This window comes from Antedon bifida, chromosome 7 (genome assembly GCF_963402885.1).
Source record: "Antedon bifida chromosome 7, ecAntBifi1.1, whole genome shotgun sequence".
NCBI lineage: Eukaryota > Metazoa > Echinodermata > Crinoidea > Comatulida > Antedonidae > Antedon > Antedon bifida.
In genome coordinates, this window is record NC_136232.1 from 3,790,906 (window position 1) to 3,810,506 (window position 19,601).

The 19,601-nt window shown below is 32.2% G+C and overlaps 1 protein-coding gene across 1 annotated transcript; it reads right to left on the bottom strand.

The window, feature by feature from the left end:
* Positions 1-1,603: 1,603 nt before the first annotated feature.
* LOC144848370 (uncharacterized) lies at positions 1,604-18,933 on the bottom strand. The gene is made up of 23 exons (XM_078705096.1): positions 18,661-18,933; positions 18,329-18,540; positions 18,047-18,173; positions 17,628-17,722; positions 16,552-16,738; positions 15,905-15,986; positions 15,458-15,473; positions 14,785-15,040; positions 14,422-14,633; positions 13,944-14,070; positions 13,383-13,477; positions 12,425-12,611; positions 11,775-11,861; positions 10,398-10,634; positions 9,708-9,919; positions 9,411-9,537; positions 8,838-8,932; positions 8,073-8,259; positions 7,203-7,350; positions 4,244-4,327; positions 2,966-3,023; positions 2,231-2,354; positions 1,604-1,831 (listed from the first exon to the last, which is right to left on the bottom strand). Exons 1-19 carry the CDS (start codon positions 18,839-18,841, stop codon positions 7,232-7,234), a joined length of 2,841 nt encoding a protein of 946 aa, XP_078561222.1. The 5' UTR covers positions 18,842-18,933; the 3' UTR covers positions 1,604-1,831; positions 2,231-2,354; positions 2,966-3,023; positions 4,244-4,327; positions 7,203-7,231.
* Positions 18,934-19,601: the final 668 nt, after the last annotated feature.

Consider the following 19,601-nt stretch of genomic DNA (forward strand, 5'->3'; position numbering starts at 1 on the left):
ACAATTTCAAAAGATCACTAAATATTTGTATTTAATAGTCTATTTATTCTTCAACTACAGTTTAAGTTAAAAAAAATCAAGCTAAAGATACATAGTTTGATAGAAATACAGATCTTTACTGTTTATCAACATAGTAGCGTTGAACGCATTTTTTGGTTGGCTAGCAACCATGTAGCGCCCTCTATCGTTGTGACGTCATACTGTGATACTCTATAAGAAGTGGGTAGATGTCCCGGTGGTAGTTGTTCTAGGGGGAGGGGGGGGGGGAGAATGTCCTAGTGGTAAATTGGTATTGGTAGTTGTCTGGATACGCTAAGCAAATAAAGATACCGTATTACATTTTCTTAAATTATTCCTGAAGTTTCACATTATACACGTTCCTGTGTCGCATACAAGCACGTGACCGCTAACACTACCCAATAGTATGTCTAAAGCATTTGGATTTTAGAAAATATTGTTGTTATTCTTCTTTAAATTAACTAATTAACATATTCACGAACATGCGCAAACTGATTAGACTTTTTATTAATTCATTGTTAATAATTGTATCCCATACAATATTTGCCATTATAACATCTCCGTAGGCCTATGCTTGTATCGCTATCTTACGAATATGATAACGAAAACGGATACATTCATTCATTTTACTTTTATTTCGAGAAACGGACGTCCATAGTTACAATATCAATTGCATAAACAAGTTTAAATAAAAAAAGCAGACACAAAAAAACAAGGCCATATACATGGCTGCAGTGTGCGCAAATTTGAGTTAGTGTTTACCAACCGACCAACTGACTTACATACATAGTGAGCTATAGAGTCGCGACTAAAAATACCAGTATCAGATCATCTCAGGATCGTTAGCAAGGACAAATTTAAAAAATATATCAAATATTGAGGGCGCTATTCAAAATATGAGGGCGGTACATTTGAACGAAGTGCAGAGCCATATATAGAGAGAGTTACGGCATTGAATGGATTAGAAGCCGTGTTTGTGTCCAACTATTCCTATGTAGCGTATGGAGTCTTTTGTTTTGAAAATGTATAACGTTCAAAAGGCTTTAATTATCGAATTTAATATCAAAACAATCAATTTGATTACAGGTTTTTGTTAAAATAATAAAAAAAATATAAAGTTACTGCGAACATGATTTAAAACAACAAAAATAGCAATTTAGGAATGGCTCTGGTTGTGCGCTCCATGCACGCTCTACGCGTGCGCGTTTAGTTTGTACAGCGATTCTCTATAGTAATGCATTGTTTTTACATTTTGTTGTTTAAAATCATGTTCGCAGTAACTTTATGATTTCGTTATTATCTTAACAAAAACCTATAAACAAATTGATTGTTTTGATATTAAATTCGATATTTAAAGCCTTGTGAATGTTATACATTTTTTAAGCAAATGACTCGACTCCATACGCTACATAGGCATAGTTGGACACAAACATGGCCGGCGTGCACACCACGTGACTTTCTAAAATCCGTGAACGCAAAGTCGTAACTCTCTCTATATATGGCTCTGACGAAGTGCAATTTTGCAGAAACGTGGTTGCTTGACTTTTTTAGAGCATGCGCGAACAACAGTAGACAAACCTGATTTCGCTCTTCAAGAACTCACCTAAAAAGTCAGTATTTTTGCTTACAAACTAAGTTATCTTCTACAGTTTGAAGTTAATATATATAAGAAAAGCAACTTACCTTGAAACTTTAAATGATGTCTAAAAGAAAGGAACAAAAAAGCGTCCAGTTAAGTGAAGCCGCTACCCCTGGAAACATAGGCCAGCGGGAAACTCAAACAGACACACCAGACACATCACTAGCTGACGAGCTGAAAAAAATATCAGACACAATTAACGGTAAGCTGGACAAAGTTTTAAAAAATCAGGAAAATTTTACCAAAAGGATCACAAAACTTGAAAAGGCACAAAAGGAAATGGAACACTCAATTGATTTTATAAATATAACGGCAGAAGAAGCAAAAAAAAGAAGTGGAAAAACTTGAAGTAAACTATTCGAATAAAATGGAAGAATATGAAAACAAAATGGCGGCGTACGAAAACAAAATGGCGGCGTACGGAAACAAAATGGCGGATCTTGAAAATGACACACTTAGACTTGAACGATACTCCAGAAGCTTCAATATAAGATTCGGTGGTATCCAGGAAGATGAAAAAGAGGACACACATGTCAAACTTAACAGTTTATTTGAAAAGGAACTTGGACTTACGGACATCATTATTGAAAATTGTCATCGAGTTGGAAAGCGTTCAGCAAGTAAACCACGACACATCTTGGCTAAGTTTCTCTACCGGCCTCAACGGAACTTAGTTTTAGCGGATGCACGGAAAAAACTGAAAAATAAGACCATATTCGTTACTGAAGACTTACCAGAAAGTGACTTACGCAAAAAACGGGAACTTAAAGATATCATGGCAAAGGCATACAAGGAAAAGAAACGGCCACTGTTTAAGAATGGATCCCTATATATTAACGGAGTACTATACCAAGAAAAATAAATGCAAGTACACTACATTAGTTTTCTAAACAGGACAAATATTTAAGGTTGTATACTGCACATTTATAGATGTATTTTAAGAGCAGAAACTATCGTACAATTGTACGCGCTACACACTTTTAGTTTATTATCATTACCGACACTAAATAATTTATCTATTCATTTATTAATTTATGTTTTCAACTTTTGATAAAGAAGATGAACTGCAAGATTGTATGATTACTCTAGATAATAAATACTACGACACCAAACAATTCAGAACAGCAAATAAAAACACAAACACAAGCCCTGTAAACCTATCATTGTTTTCACTGAATTGCCGTAGTATGGTAAACAAATTTGATCACATTAAAAATTATATTTCAACTCTGAATTATCCATTTACAATAATAGGACTGACTGAAACCTGGCTATCGGAAAAATCTGATATGAAATTATATAACCTACCTAATTATGATTTTATCCCATGTAATAGAGAAACAAGAACCGGTGGTGGAGTTGCAATCTACATAAAAAATGATATAAGGTATAAAATTAGAAATGATCTAAGTCAATTACTTACTGGTGCTGAATGTGTCTTTGTCGAAGTCTACACATCCACCAAGCCCATTATATGTGGGGTCATTTATAGATCAAACAATGTAGAAACTACCGTACAACTCTGTAACACACAAATCGATGAAATCTCACATAAACTTACAAATGAAGGGAAAGAAACTTACCTAATGGGGGACCTAAACTTTGATCTAAACTCATATGAAACAAATATCAATGTCAGAATACATGTTGACAGCCTACTATCCAACTCCTTCATTCCGCTCATAAACAAACCAACACGTATCACTAACCAATCAGCTACAATACTAGACAACATATTTACTAACTCTATATCCACCCAATCAATAAAATCCGGCATTTTAATATCAGATTTATCAGATCACTTTCCAGTATTTTGTATAAACAAGACAGAAATATTTAAAAAAACAGAGAAACAAAAATATATTTTTAAACGACAAAACACAATACAGTGTTCACAAACTTTTAGAACAGAACTCCTGAATGAGCAATGGGAAGATACCCTAACGTATTCAAATGCTAATGAGGCATACCATTCGTTTGCAAATAAATTAACTGCTACAATAGACAGGTGTTTCCCACTTAAACAAGTTAGAATAAAAACAGATAAGTTAAGATCACCGTGGATGACTAGTGGTATACAAAAATCTATCCTAACAAAACAAAAATTGTATAAAAGATACAAAACGAAACCAACACACAATAATAAATTAAAGTACAACCGTTTTCGAAACTGTCTAACAACAACTATTAGAAATAGGAAAATAGAATATTATGACAATGAAATCAAAAGAAACGGTAATAATGTAAAAAATACATGGAAAGTAATAAATAAAATATTATGTAGAAATAGAAAAATAAATATTCCAAATCATATTAAGATGTACACTCAAACATATAGCACGTCTACTGACATAGCAAATGCTTTCAACACATACTTTGTTAATATTGGTTATGAAATGGCAAGAAATATTGGAAGTAGTCAGAACAGCCACAGAATGTACATGAGAACAAATATGTTAAGCTCGATATTCTTCACGGCTGTCACTGAACACGATATTATGAAATATATAAGTAAATTAGATAAGAATAAGTCATGTGGTCATGATGATATAATGATAAAATATATTGTAAGTAATTATGACCTACTTTCAAAACCAATTGCTCATATTGTTATCAAATCACTGGAGAGTGGTATATTTCCAGATCAATTAAAAATAGCAAAAACTGTGCCTGTGTATAAAAAGGGTAATAAAGATGAGGTTAGCAATTACAGACCGATATCTATCTTACCATGTCTATCTAAGATCTATGAGAGGGTAGTATACGATCAGACAATGTCATTTTTACTTAAACATAATATACTTAGCAAGTCGCAATATGGGTTTAGGGAGGGACACTCAACCGAACAAGCACTTCTTCAAACAATAGACACATTGACCAAAGCAATTGATAATAAAAAAATCGTAATAGGGGTTTTTCTAGATCTGTCAAAAGCATTTGACTCTATGAATCATGACATATTGCTTGATAAACTAAGGTATTATGGAATAAGAGGCATTGCTCTAGAATGGTTTGTAAGCTACTTAAGTAATAGGAAACAATATGTAGAAATCGAAGGATGTAAATCTGATTACACAGAGATAACACACGGAGTGCCCCAGGGTTCGATATTGGGGCCGTTATTGTTTCTATTGTATGTTAATGATATGCCTGGTGTATGTACGCAAACAGAAACAATAATGTTCGCAGATGACACCAACGTTTTCTTAGAACATGATGATATTGATACTGCATTTAATATAATGAATAATGAAATACATCGTCTAAGTATGTGGTTCAAAGCAAACATGCTTACTGTAAATGTAACAAAAACGAAATACATATTGTTTAAAGGCAAAACTAAACCAATTGATATTGGCCTAAATAAGCTCAAAATAAACGATGATGTACTAGAACGTGTAGAAAGCATACGATTTCTTGGTATTGAACTGGACCAGTTCCTGACGTTCTCGTATCATGTACATGGCATAGCCACCAAAATTTCTATTATGATTGGTTCCCTAAATAAACTTAAAAAAATCCTTCCCTATAAAGTCTTATTAACTATATACAACTCACTGATCTTACCAAATATATCATATTGTATAACAGTCTGGGGCACTACTGATGCCAAAAACATGAAACGTATCCATGTACTTCAAAAAAAGGCTTTAAGAATTATATGTAAAACAAACTACTACCATCCATCTTTACCACTATTTATAAAAACTAATTCCCTTACCGTTTATGACCTATATAAAAAATGTGTTTCACTTTTTATGTTTAAATACAATAAAAATCAACTGCCATCAAATTTTCATTCTTTTTTTCAAACATATGACTCTATTCATGTACATGATACGAGAAACAAAAATAATTTGTATATCATCAAAAAGAACACAAACATGGGACAAAGGGGAATATCTTATGAAGGGCCAAGAATATGGAACAATATTAGTAACGAAATTAGAATGATTAATAATTTGTATAATTTCAAAAGGAAAATTAAAAGTTTATATATTATTGAATACAGGAACAATGTAAATAGGTGTTTATGTTATGAAAATTGTTTAATTTGTAATCGCATATAACTGAATTATCAATTGTTGTTTTTATAATAATTAATATCAATATTTTAAAATGTTAAAGTTTAAGTTGTTTCACTATTGAAAGGGGCGCCCAAATTAAAGCTTGCTTGCTGTGGCGTCCCTTTTCCACTTACCAACTTCTTTTCTTGCATTATATTATTTATGTTCATTATCAGTTGTATATTTACAGTATTATGCTACTCTGTATTTCGCTTTATTATTTGTGGAAATAAATATTATTATTATTATTATTATTATTATTATTGACTGCCTAGAAAAAAATCAAAGTGAACGATAACTTTAAAAAACTTCTACTTAGATTTCGTCAAATTGACCTACCATTTTTAATTAATTACTTTCAATATTATTATCTAGGTTCTACGTTTATATAAAACTAAATTAAACTAGATTTAATTAGTCACTATGACGAATTATAGGTTATATGCATTGATTTAAATAAAGATAATTGATTTTTAAAATGTATATTGATTGATTGATTTTTTTAGAATCTTTAATTATTTATAATATATAATATGATCTTGCTAATACAAATACAATAGCCGGTATCACCATGGAGAAAACATGATTGTACCATGAACTTTGCCTGAAAGAATGTTGTAGAATAAATATTGCCTGCGTGGTCCACGCATGTTACACAGTGCTGTAGAATAAACAGTACTCGCATGTTCATCGAATGTTCTAGTTACATTTTGAGGAAATTCTGTCGGTGCTTGAATATAATGTGTGTTATAATTTGTGTACAATAACGTTTCGCACTTTAGAGTTAGTGAACTCGAGGATACAATTGTTAACAATATTTCTCTTAGTTACGAAGAAAAATCAAATCGCTGTTTTCTATCGACTGATTGAAATAATCTAGTATAAAGATTTTTTTTTTCAGAAACTGATGACAAAATTCACTCTTCCCTGGTATGACGTATCGTGTTTTTGTTATCGTATCCGTAAGTTTTCGAAAAATTAATCCTATAGTAAACATGCTGCTGCAACAACCACCACACAAAACACGTTCACAGCCATGTAACGTTTGATATAGTTACTTGTTTACTTCCTTCGCTATGGCATGATTTGTATATTATTGGAAACAGCAATAACGAAATCAAATTTAAACATATTTGCTATTATAAAAGGGAACGGATGTGTCAAGGGTCAGTATAACAATCTATACGGGTTTGTTTTTCATACCAGAGTCCCGCAATTCGATTCATCGGCTGCACTCGTTTAAATTACGTCTGTTCTGTAAAACTAACTGCGCATCACTCGTTTAAACTTGCAAAAATATAACGATTTATTGTTCGAGTCACTTGTGTTTCATATTTAGATCTTCATTTTAATTATACTCTTCTATTATAAACTGATCGACTAATATGATAAAAGTTGTTAGCCAATGATATATAATATAAAGTAACAATACCAACAATAACTAAGACCTGTTACCATTAATCTACCACACATATTACCCGTCATAATAACGTAGACCACTGCGTTTTTAAATTTCAAATTTGATGCGATCTTTCAAACTAGACCCTTTCATTTTCTCTTCGTATAATTTATCAAAATCTTCATTTTGAGCGACAGTAAAGTGGTTTTTCCAGTCACCGACTTGACCTGTAAATTAATATGTAAAATTATGGTCAGCATGTTATGCATTCTTCTTAATTTCCTAGTAATGTACTACGAACTATCTGTTACGATATTCAAATATCTTCACTAAGTGGAAAAAAAATCCTATTTTAGTGTGATTTTTTGTTCTGTATTAATTTTTGTTGTAGGCCTATATATAAATTCAATTCAATTAATCAAGTAGAAAGTAATAATAAGATAGCAAAAACATACACTAATCTACCGGTAATCAAAATGTACGGTTGTACCGATTCTGCTACATAATGTATACCGTTATGCATTACATCATTCTAAAAATGAATCACGCATGACTAGCGCCATCACACATATTGCATTGTAGAGAAGGCATGATCAGTTAGGCCTATACATGTTTTCAATAAGCATTCAGTCACCACGAACAACATTCTGATTAGGTGATCCGCTATACTTAGTCAGTACCTTAATGGTATTGTAAACAAACTTAAAAAAAAAAGAAACCATATCCTATTACAATGACATAGGTTCATTTATAATGAGGTGTACATTATGTTAAGTTTGCAATGTACGTAGAATAAAGAATAAACATGATTAACTGCTATAAAATTTAGAAGTAAATGTTTACTATCATCTATAAAAATTATGCTGGTGGGGACTTTTATCAAACCACGTAAACATGCACAAGATGTGAACGAACACTTGGAATGAAAGAAAATTTCAGGAAATATTACCTTTTCGTAGTATTTTGAATGGAAAATCTTCTCGCACTTTATCTGGAACTGAGTTCTTTGGTAATTTCCCGTCAAACTTTTTGTTCATTCTTGAATAGTCAGCAATATTGACTAGTTTATCTAGTGTTTCATTGGTTGTTGGTTTTCCTAAGAAAGCTGCAATTTCTTCAATAATAGATCGAATGTTCTAAAAATGTTGCATATACGTATAATCATGAGATTGATGTACGTGTTAATTAAATCAAAAGTTGGAACAGAAACCTTGAATAGTCAACTTAAAAAGGTAAACATGCCATCATAAAACACATCATTATGTCCTTATTAGTTAACAATAAATGTAATTTTTGACACCATCAGGATATTATGATGAAATACAAAAATGGACAGACACAACCATTCCGCGTATACCAAAAACATTTTTTATTTTTAAAAAGTTTGTCCTTAGCATGCAATAAATACTCTTAAAATGTTTTAAAAAGTATTCTAAAACGACTGCCATTATTTGAATAGGACGTATGTTTCAAGCTTAAAACCATCTTAAAAAGGATTTACTACAATTACTACCCACTATAATTCATTTGCTGATAAACTCCCACATTTCTTTAGTCTTTGTATCACATAGATTGGAATAATCGTGTGTTGTCAACTTCATTGATTCGACAAAAAATGTAATTACGTTTGCTCATCTGTATTAGGTTTACTTTAATAGTAAGCATAGAAGATATAAAACTTACACTGACTTATTAGGTTTTTTTAAACACTTACCAGTTTCATGTCCTCATAAGTTGTAAGATAAAAGTTCTTTTTATTCCTGTGTTTCCAGTAGTTTAAGTTAAAATTAAACCAAGAACGACCAGGCACTGTGAAAACAATATTATCTAATTAAATTATGGATGAAGTATGTTTTAAACATTCTGTTGATTCTGAAAAAAAGTGGAAGATTGGAGGCCCTAATTATAGCCTAGATATATCAGTGTATTTTAATTGCCAAATCAAGAAATTCGAAGGAAATATTATATAATTATTATGAACTTAATAATTATTAAATAGCCTACTTTTTTGCTGTTGATATGTACTTTCACTTTATTTTAAAAATCAATTTTGTAATGCAATATTCTTTTTTCTTTTTTAGTAACATGTTTATGTCTCTCAAAATATAAAATATTTATTGAAAACGATGTTATAGTTTTCGAGTAGTTACATAAAGTGTTTATCGTTTTCTTAAATAAATGAAATGTACATACATCATTCCTAATGTAGATCATACGTCATCTTCTTTTTATTTTACGTTATTTTAATAACGTACGTCATCCAGATGTTGGTTTATTGTTTACTTACTATTTTCAGACATGAAGCATTTCAGGAAATTTTCCCAAGTTTCAAATTCCTCGGAATACCGGAAAGGTTGTGCAAAATGAAAATACGAAACCACGGAATCTTTTGGATTTCTAACCACAAAAACAATCTGAAATGGAAAACTTTTTGCTTTCGAATCAAACTTAAACAGATAGATAAATACAAATTTAACCTAACCTCTACGCAATTGTAGAGTATACTATTTTCCGTACTGGAGTTCTACAAATCCGTTCATTGGCTGCACTCGGTAGAATGAATGTTCTGTAAAGAAAAAAGTACCTTTGCTTTTCCGTTAAATACAGCTTTAGGAAAAAGTTCTTCGTGAATATGCGTCACAATCATGCGTTGTTGGTCACGTGGTATCTGTTCAAGTTCAAATATTGTGTCCGAATATTCCAACGGTTTTGGATGAATGCCAAACATCCTTTCTGCTTTTTCATAATCGCCATTTGTTAAAATACTTTTGACAATCTCCATCATCCAATGGGTCCCTGTTTTATTAAATAAAAGTAGGAATTTATAAAAAGAAATGTTCTGTTTTGGACCAACTTAAAAATATGTAAGGATTTAAATGAAGGGTTCATACCACGTGGTAAGATCTTCCTAAATGGTTTGAACTTTTTCCTATAAAAAAATAACTAACCAATTTTCTGTTCTTTTCCTGGCATTTGTTGCCGTCTTCATTGTGTTTTTGTGCACCATTTTAGGAGGTCAAACAAGTATAGAGCAATCTAGTTTACCCTCATTTTCAGTCAATAATGTTATGTTGTTTTAAAGCAAAGTATGCTATCTCTTATATAAATTAAAAGCAAAATAAGCCTGTACGCACTTAACACGGAAAACGCACAAAAAAGATTGCCACTTCTCGGTACCGATGATTAAAATTCAGATTCAAAATTCGTCATTTCATTAGGACCAGAACAACATGGTGAAGAGGGAGTGAGAATTGAACTCTGAACCAACACTTACCAGCCTTTGAATATGTTACAATAAAAACATCGTCATCTCGTACCACAAACTTCCTTATTCGCTCGTATATATCCACATGTACTCGTGGCACATGTCTATCACCCTCGATTTCCACAAACCCATAAAATTGCCCTTCATCGGGAATGTGATATTCGTTAACATCCGTAAATTGTGCAGCCATTCTGTAGATACGGTAGTCGTTGTGTAACTGTCTAAAATCGTTCCGCGTATTAACAGCTACATACAATAACATATGATGGTGTTTAAAAGTCGTAAAATAGATCCATTGTTATTTCAACAACTTAACGCTATTCAACATTTTTTTTTTAAAATATAAACAGCACTATATATTATGGTACACCGAACAGAGCTATCACAAGCTAACTTGCGAAGTGCTCTCGTGTATTTGACGATAGAAATTGAGAGATAATGAGCATGTACACATTAAATGCAGTGTTTTGTGTAAACATTATGTATGTATACATCTTTGTACTGAGGCCGGAAAGTAATATCAACATTTACAGGAAGAGATTATGTTATGAATGAAGCACTAGCATTAAAAGGTCAACCTGAAAATCCAAATTATTAAGATGTTACGCTTGATTTAAATCTACTTGCAGAAATAATATTTTCTACCGCTGGTTGAAAGGGGAGTGTTGTGGTTTTTGCAGACATGATTAGTTCACAGATTGTTAAGGATCAACAAGCTGTTCACATAATTAAACATTTCAACATATTATACTAACCATAACTATACCGAAATTAACACAATGTAACATTTATTTGTATACAGTAAAACTCTTTCAAATACAGTACTACCAAGAGTGTCACTCTTCCCTAGTACTACTGTACTTTGTGAGGCTATGTAGTGCGCCCTTGACACGCGCATTACGGTGCTATAAAATTGGTCAAAAGTTGCTACACACCTACGGTCAAGAGCGACATATAGTGCTATCAAGATAATCGTCTACCCTAAAAGCATGTGTCAATATTATGCATTATAATGCATTATGTAATTTACCAGCTATTTCCTGGTAAACGTCGGAACTCGCGGAACGAACACGGTAAAATTGAATTATTATACTCTAATTCTGTTTTCTTTCCTTCCCTTCCTTTCGCTTATGCAAAACATTCATCAAAATTATTAATTGTTAGCGATATTTTCCTTTCTAAACAATAGTAGTTGAAAATTCCTTCTTAACTAGTTCTATTATAAGCTGAGTGATAATTATTAAAAAAAATTATCAGACAATGCTACCTTAACTGTCTAATAAACGACTCTATGCTTATACCAATACAATTGTATCTATTACTGAACGTCTGTCCCGATATGACCCCTACATGTTTAAATTTCAAATTTGATGCGATCTTTCAAACTAGACCCTTTCATTTTCTCTTCGTATAATTTATCAAAAGCTTCATTTTGAGCGACAGTAAATTGGTTTTTCCAGTCACCGACTTGACCTGTAAATTAAGGTTTAAAAATAATGAATTGTTCTCTATTACATTGTACATTGTCTATAGATACGGACCAAGTGATAGCATAGCACACTTAGACTTGTATCAATAGTCAGTCACAATCTACCTTTTCACAACTGCAGCAGTTGCTTAGTCTGTGTTCATGTATCGAATGGTATAATTGTGTTATGAATTGATTGAATACCGTAACGACCCATGGCGTCTGTGGCACCATTACAACTGTATTCGGAAGTAAGAGACCCTTTAAAATAAAGATTGTATCACCTTCTTAGACATTTTCTAGACATTAAATTGGCTTTCAAATTTGTATTGTAATTAAGATGAGTTTTTTAAATAAATTGAAATGGAAAGTAATAGAACATAATACAGTGTTGCTGGTGGCCAGTTAATTTCGCCGTTGTAAGATTGGATACATTGTTACATCCAATTGTTGTAGTATGGTAGCACATTTTAGGATAGTACAGTAATAGACTACTCATTAGACATAGTTGTATTAATTCCATCGAAAACCAACACAAATCTGTTATCGAAGAATTTAATTCAAATACCTTTTCGCATTAGTTTGAATGGAATCGCTTCTCGTATTTTATCTGGAACCGAATTCTTTGGTAACTTTCCGTCAAACTTGTTCTTCATTCTTGAAAAATCAGCAATGTTTATGAGTTTATCTAAAGTCTCTGTGGATGTCGGTTGTCCTAAGAAAGTTGCAAGTTCTTCAATAACAGATCGAATATTCTACAAAAAGGGTTACAGATCATTATATAGTCAGAAATATTAAGCTTTTTTGTGTTATAATGTTGTTGGACATTGGTCAATAGTAAGCACAAAATGAGAAGGCAATTTAATAGACCGTTATCTCACTTTCGAGACACATTCGACGATGATCACCATCCTCCTAGACACGCGGATTTCTGTAAAGTAAGTTAGGTCTTAAAGTAGAAGAAAGAACATCATAAGAAGGAAATAAAAACTTGCAAAACTTCACTTTGTCATGATTGGTCATTTATATTGTTTTTTATTTAAATCGACAAAATTCAGTCCAGATAATGGGCTTATACGCAAGCGTATGATAACATAAAGGAGGAAACATAAATTGGTCATCCTTATACCACTTGGTTATTTAAACAGTGTGGTGGTTGGGCCACGGCGAATGCGATTATGGCGGGAATTCGTTTTTGATTGATGCCAATATTACGTCATTATTTAAACAAGGCCAACAGCCATAGGCCTAAGTCGCGTGCTCTCAGAAAAAAATGAACTTTCAGAAAAAAAAGTAATGTACTTTAAAACTTTTCTGTACATCAAAACAGTTCAAAAAGTACAGAAAAGCGATAAAACGCATAGTGATACCGGACCGACAGACAGACCGACAGACCGACCGACCGACATAGTGAACTATAGAGTCGCGTGGACGCGACTAAAAATACTAGGATTAAGATTACGCATGCTGCAATGTGTTATGTTGAGGCCCCACCATGTAATCACACTTCCAGTGTTCACACTTACTAGTTTCATATCCTCGTAAGTTGTAAAGTAAAAGTTCTTTTCATTCCTGTGTTTCCAGTAGTTTAAGTTAAAATTAAACCAAGAACGACCAGGCACTGTAAAAACAATATATCTATGTTTTTAAGGGGATGCATACTAAGGTAATGTTTGTAAAATGTGGAATGATAAGACATTGTAATTATAGATAATTCATTAATAGTATTTTTCAATTAAAGTGAAAGAAAACTAACGGAATATATATGCCATTTTTGCAGAGACATTAATTATTATTATTATTATTTAAATATCTTGGATCTAATTTAAAAAGTTTGATATAAAAATTTATGTTAACGAAGATATTTATCTGTTGTTGCTTGTTTAATTTAGTCGTTGTTTTTTAGTAACAGGGATTAAGTTAGTTATTCATTTACACAGGTACGTTGGCTTTGGTACATTTACTTTGGTGTGTAAAAGTAACCCCGGCAAATAACTAAACCTGAAATTGCCAAAATCGTACATCAAATAATGAATAGTAAAAATGTCTTACTCTCTGAGTTAAAGGAAGAAGAATTGTTTACTTACTATTTTCAGACGTGAAACATCGCAAGAAATTGTCCCAAGTTTCAAATTCTTCGGAATGCCGGAAAGGTTGTGCAAAATGAAAATACGAAACCGCGGAATCTTTTGGATTTCTAACCAGAAATACAATCTGAGATAGACAAGGTAATCATATTAAATGTTGCTTTAAACTAAAGCGTTGAATCTTTTAGCTAGCTAGTATCTTCAAAATTACTGAATAATGACACTGTTGAGTATCATAAGCTGGATCTCAATGGAGATAAAAAAATAAACTAATTAAGCAAAAAGCTAAATTCAAATGATAAAAAAAATGCCAGAAAAATATGCAGAGCTTGTGGGTAGTACTAGCCCTTCATCACTATAATTGTGCTTGGTAGGTGTATATGTTTCTTTAAAGTTGTTGCCCTGTATTATAATTTATAAACATTTCCAGTCTGTTGATGAATGATGTTAATGAAAATGTGTTACTAAAAATAAGTACCTTTGCTTTTCCGTTTAATGCAGCTTTAGGTAAGAGTTCTTCGTGAATATGCGTCACAATTACGCGTTGATGGTCACGTGATGTCTGTTCAAATTTACTTATTATGTCCAAATACTCAAACGGCTTTAGATGAATTCCGAAAATCCTTTCTGCTTTTTCGTAATCGCCATTTGTTAAAATAGTTTTTACAATCTCTGCCATCCAGTGAGTCCCTGTTTAAAAAAAATTAACTACTACTTTAGAGTTGCTTCGCATAAATCTCTTTCGTACTTCGCATTCTTTGTTCTTGTAATTGTTGAATAAGCCAGAGGAAGGATATAATAAAAATAAGTAAAAAATACAATATTCAGAACCATCACTTACCAGCCTTTGAGTATGTTACAATAAACACATCATCATCGCGCACGATAAACTTTCGTATTCGCTCATGCATATCTGCCCGCACTCGGGGTAAATATCTATCACCCTCAATTTCCACAAACCCAGCATACTGTCCTTGCTTCGGAATGATATTTTCACTAAGCTCGTTGAATTGTGTTGCCATACTGTGTAAATATTGTATGCAGACGTTGTCAGATTTTCCAAAACAGCTCTTTGTGAAGACATACAATAACCTAAGCTTTCGTTAAAATGTCGTGAAAATAGATCCATTGTATGCCAATTCAATGAGGCTTATATTATGGTATTACCAACAACCTAACTCGCAATGTGCTCTCGACCGAGAAAAACTTAGAGATAATGAGCATGTACACATTGAATGCAGTGTTTTGTGTAAACAATATGTATGTATGGGTATTTGTACTGAGGCCGGAAAGTAATATCAAGAACAGGAAGAGATTATGCTATGAATGAAGCACTAGCATTAAAAGGTCAGTCAGATGTTACGATTCAGTCATTGATTTAAATCTACTTGCATAAACAATATTTTGAACAACAGGTTGAATGGGGAGGGGAGTGGTTTGTGCAGACATGATTAGTTCACAGATTGTTATGGATCCGTTTAAGATTGATCGGTTTGCTTTAAGCAGCCACATACTGTAAGGATCAACAAGCTGTTCTCAATCCCAAAAAAATTAAACATTTCAACATATTATACTAACCATAACCAATAGGCCTAAAGCATGTGTCAATATTCTGCATTATAATGCATTACGTAATTTACCATCTACTTCTTGGTAAACGTCGGAACTCGCGGAACGAACACGGTATGATTGAATTATTATACTGTAGTCTGTTCACCTTCTTTCCTTCCTTTCGCTTATGCAAAATATTCATCAAAATTATTAATTGTTTTGTTTTAGCGATATTTTCCTTTCTAAGCTCTAATACTATAAACTGAGTGATAAAAAAAATGCTCTGACAATGCTACCATAACCGTCTAATAAACAACTCTTTGTTTATACCAATACAATTGAATCTATCACTGAACGTCTGACCCATACATGTTTAAATTTTAAATTTGATGCGATCTTTCAAACTAGACCCTTTCATTTTCTCTTCGTATAATTGATCAAACGCTTCATTTTCAGCGACAGTAAATTGGTTTTTCCAGTCTCCGACTTGACCTGTAAATTAAAGTTTAAACATAGTGAAGACTCTCTATTAAATTATACATTATGATACCATGCATTAAAAGTAATGAATACACCTAGAGTCGTATGTAGATAACTATTAATAGTCGGTCACAATCTACATCATTACAGCTGCAGCAGTTAGTTCAAGTGTTCATGTATCGAATGGTATTATGTTCTGAAATTATTCAATAGGTTAACTACACCAGTAATGTTTTCGAAAATATGATACACTTAAAAACAACGATCGTATTGACCCTCTTAAATGTTTACGGGATCTCGTCATTTCTTGTTAAAAAAATTGAATATAGATTCAACGGTTCCTGGTGGCTTAGCAAGTAGTCAGTTCATTTCGCCGTTTTTTTTCTTTTATTAGTAAAAATATATTCATTTCATAATATTCATACCGAACACATTTCTTTTTCCAATTGTAGTACATTTTAAGATCGTAATAGACTCATTATATCTGGTTGAATTATTTCCTTCAAAGACCAACATAAAGTCTGTCATGGCAGGATTTATTTCATACTTTTGTGAGAGAAAGATTTAAGCAAATTACCTTTTCGTAATAGATAGAATGGAATCGCTTCTCGTACTTTATCTGGAACCGAATTCTTTGGTAACTTCCCGTCATACTTTTTCTTCATTGTTGAAAAATCAGCAATGTTTACGAGTTTTTCTAAAGTATCTATGGAAGTTGGATGTCCTAAGAAAACAGCAAGTTCTTCAATAATAGATCGAATGTTCTGTAAAAAAGATACATATACAGTAATTATTTGCTCGTAATTTATTTATGTTATAATGTTTATTCATATTGGTCAATAGTGAGCTTTCGCATCGGTACTGTAAACGAAATGATTACTGCATTTTAAATGTCTTTCGAGACACAGTTGACGATTGTTAACCTACTCCTAGACATTTAAGTGATGTAATCATCGTTTATACACATATCACTGAATTTTTATTTCAGCGCTTCTTAAAGATGTATTGTCCCTTTGTCAAATTCCAAAAAAATAAAAATAAAAAGATTTCGAAAAAAGTGGGTCATTTTGAAGTATCATAATAGTTATTATCCTAATTAGCATCATGCATAATGTATACTCATGGTTTAAAATCTTTGTTTACTTTTAATCGCGACTATTTTCCAGACGAAATGTAATCAAATTAATTTAGCTGTTAATTACGTAAAATTGTTGTTTAGGGCTCGAATTTTCGACTTAAACTGAATAACTTTAATATTACTTTGATATGGGCAATGAAATTTTAGTATATTTTGACTTTAATTTTTTTGTGTTTCAAGGGACAATACATCTTTAAGCTTTCTGAAATATTATCCTTCGAAGTGAGGAAAAGGGAACTGAGATCGAGCAACCAAATGCTCTTGCACATTCCAATGAGAAAACATAGCTGGGAAGATCGGACTTTCATTACTGCTGGCTCTGGAGCAATATGCCTTTACATCTCGTCACATTTGGACTGTTTTAGTTACTTCTAAATACTTACTTTTTCTAATGTTTTTCTTTTTGACAGCGCTATGAACAAGGGTCGTTAGAATGGCGCTTTGAAAATGGAACGATTGATTAATTGACTTATTTTATTCACAACATGTAATTGTTTCTCAGTGTTCACACTTACCAGTTTCATGTCCTCGTAAGTTGTAAGATAGAAGTTCTTTTCATTCCTGTGTTTCCAGTAGTTTAAGTTAAAATTAAACCAAGAACGACCAGGCACTGTGAAAAAACGTGTTAACATTTATATTGGCAAAACTGTGTAGATTGATGAAAAATCGTAATTATAGACATGATATTTTAATTAACTTTCAATCAATAAAATAAAAGGAAAAACATTTGATTATTAATTTATTGTTATAAACTTATATTTAAAATGTAATTAGGATCCAATTTAAAATTCTTATATAAAAAGTTCAATTCTCCTATTGTTTTAAAATTAATCAATAAGTAATTACTTTTGTAACTCTTGTATTACTCGTTTACTTTAACAATTTAAAATAACATTTTAGATGAACGATATAGATGTTTTCTTTCCTTACTTACTATTTTCAGACGTAAAACATTGCAGAAACTTTTCCCATGTTTCAAATTCTTCGGAATGCCGGAAAGTTTTAGCAAAATGAAAATAAGAAACCACCGTATCTTTTGGATTTCTAACAACAAAAACAATCTGAAATAGAAAAATAATCAGGTTCAATGTTGCTCTAAACCCCCTCTATCGGTAGATCGCATTAACCTGAGCCCAAACAAACAGTGGCTTTGTTGTTTATTTCATCAATTTGAGTTTTCAGCTTGAGACTAATTTTTACTAAAAAAACTTAATACCTTTGCTTTTCCGTTAAATGCAGCTTTAGGCAAGAGCTCTTCGTGAATATGCGTCACAATTACACGTTGCTTGTCACGTGGTTTCTTTTCAAGTTCAATCATTGTGTCAATATATTCCAATGGTTTTAGATGAATGCCAAACATCCTTTCTGCTTTTTCATAATCGCCATTTGCTAAAATAGTTTTTACAATCTCTGCCATCCAGTGAGTTCCTGTGGAAAAAAAGAAGGCCATGGAAGAAAATGTCATGCTTGGGCTTTGTTTTGTTCGTGTTAGACGTGGACCTCAACTATTAATCAAACATCCCCCTACCCCCAACTTGTTACACTTACCAGCCTTTGAATATGTTACAATATACACATCATCGTCTCGCACAACAAACTTCCGTATTTGCTCATGCATATCTGCCCGCACTAGAGGTAAATATCTATCACCCTCAATTTCTACAAACCCAGCGTACTCTCCTTCCTTGGGAATGGCATTTTCGCTCATCTTTGAGAATTGTGTAGCCATTCTGTGTAAATAGCCAATGTAGACGTTTATCTAAACTCCAAATGGCTTCCTTTCTTAGTAACTATGAAGGAATATTTATACATTATAATAATTTGCCAAGGCATAATTGGATATGAAGGTTATCAAATAGAATAGAAACTATTGTATTGCGTTAACGTTCACCGCGTTTTACTGTAGGCAGAAATAGCAGTGCATTGATAAGTGCAGTGAACTAGCATAAATAATAGAATCTACTTAAAACGAATAAACCATTCTTTTCTTTTGTCACCACCGTTTTGTTTGCAATATGTATTTTTAAAATCAACAAAAATATATATTATATAAGATATGACGTTATCCAAATTCCTTCACTTGCACTGATAAAGGGCTAGTGTTGCCCGAAAGCTCTGGCTGTTATACTTATCGTTTTAATTTAGCTTTTCGCTTTTTTTTTGTATCTCCATTGAGATCCAGCCACTGATACCCACAGCATTGTCATTTTTTCAGTAATTTGCCTTTGGATTTATATAAGATATTTATATTCAATTTTTAAAAAGATACATTCTAAATAACCTCATTTTGTTAGCGCCGTGATAAGGTTTCACGCTATCTAAATATTTTGTATCCTAAATTCTCACGTTATTATGCTAGTTTTGTGTGAAAGAGTTATACATGTTATGTCTGTTGGTGAATTTCTTTGTGAGAAAGATGTGTTACCAAATGTTGAGTTTCTAACCACAAATACAACCTGAAACTAGATTTTAATTCGCCATTTTTTATG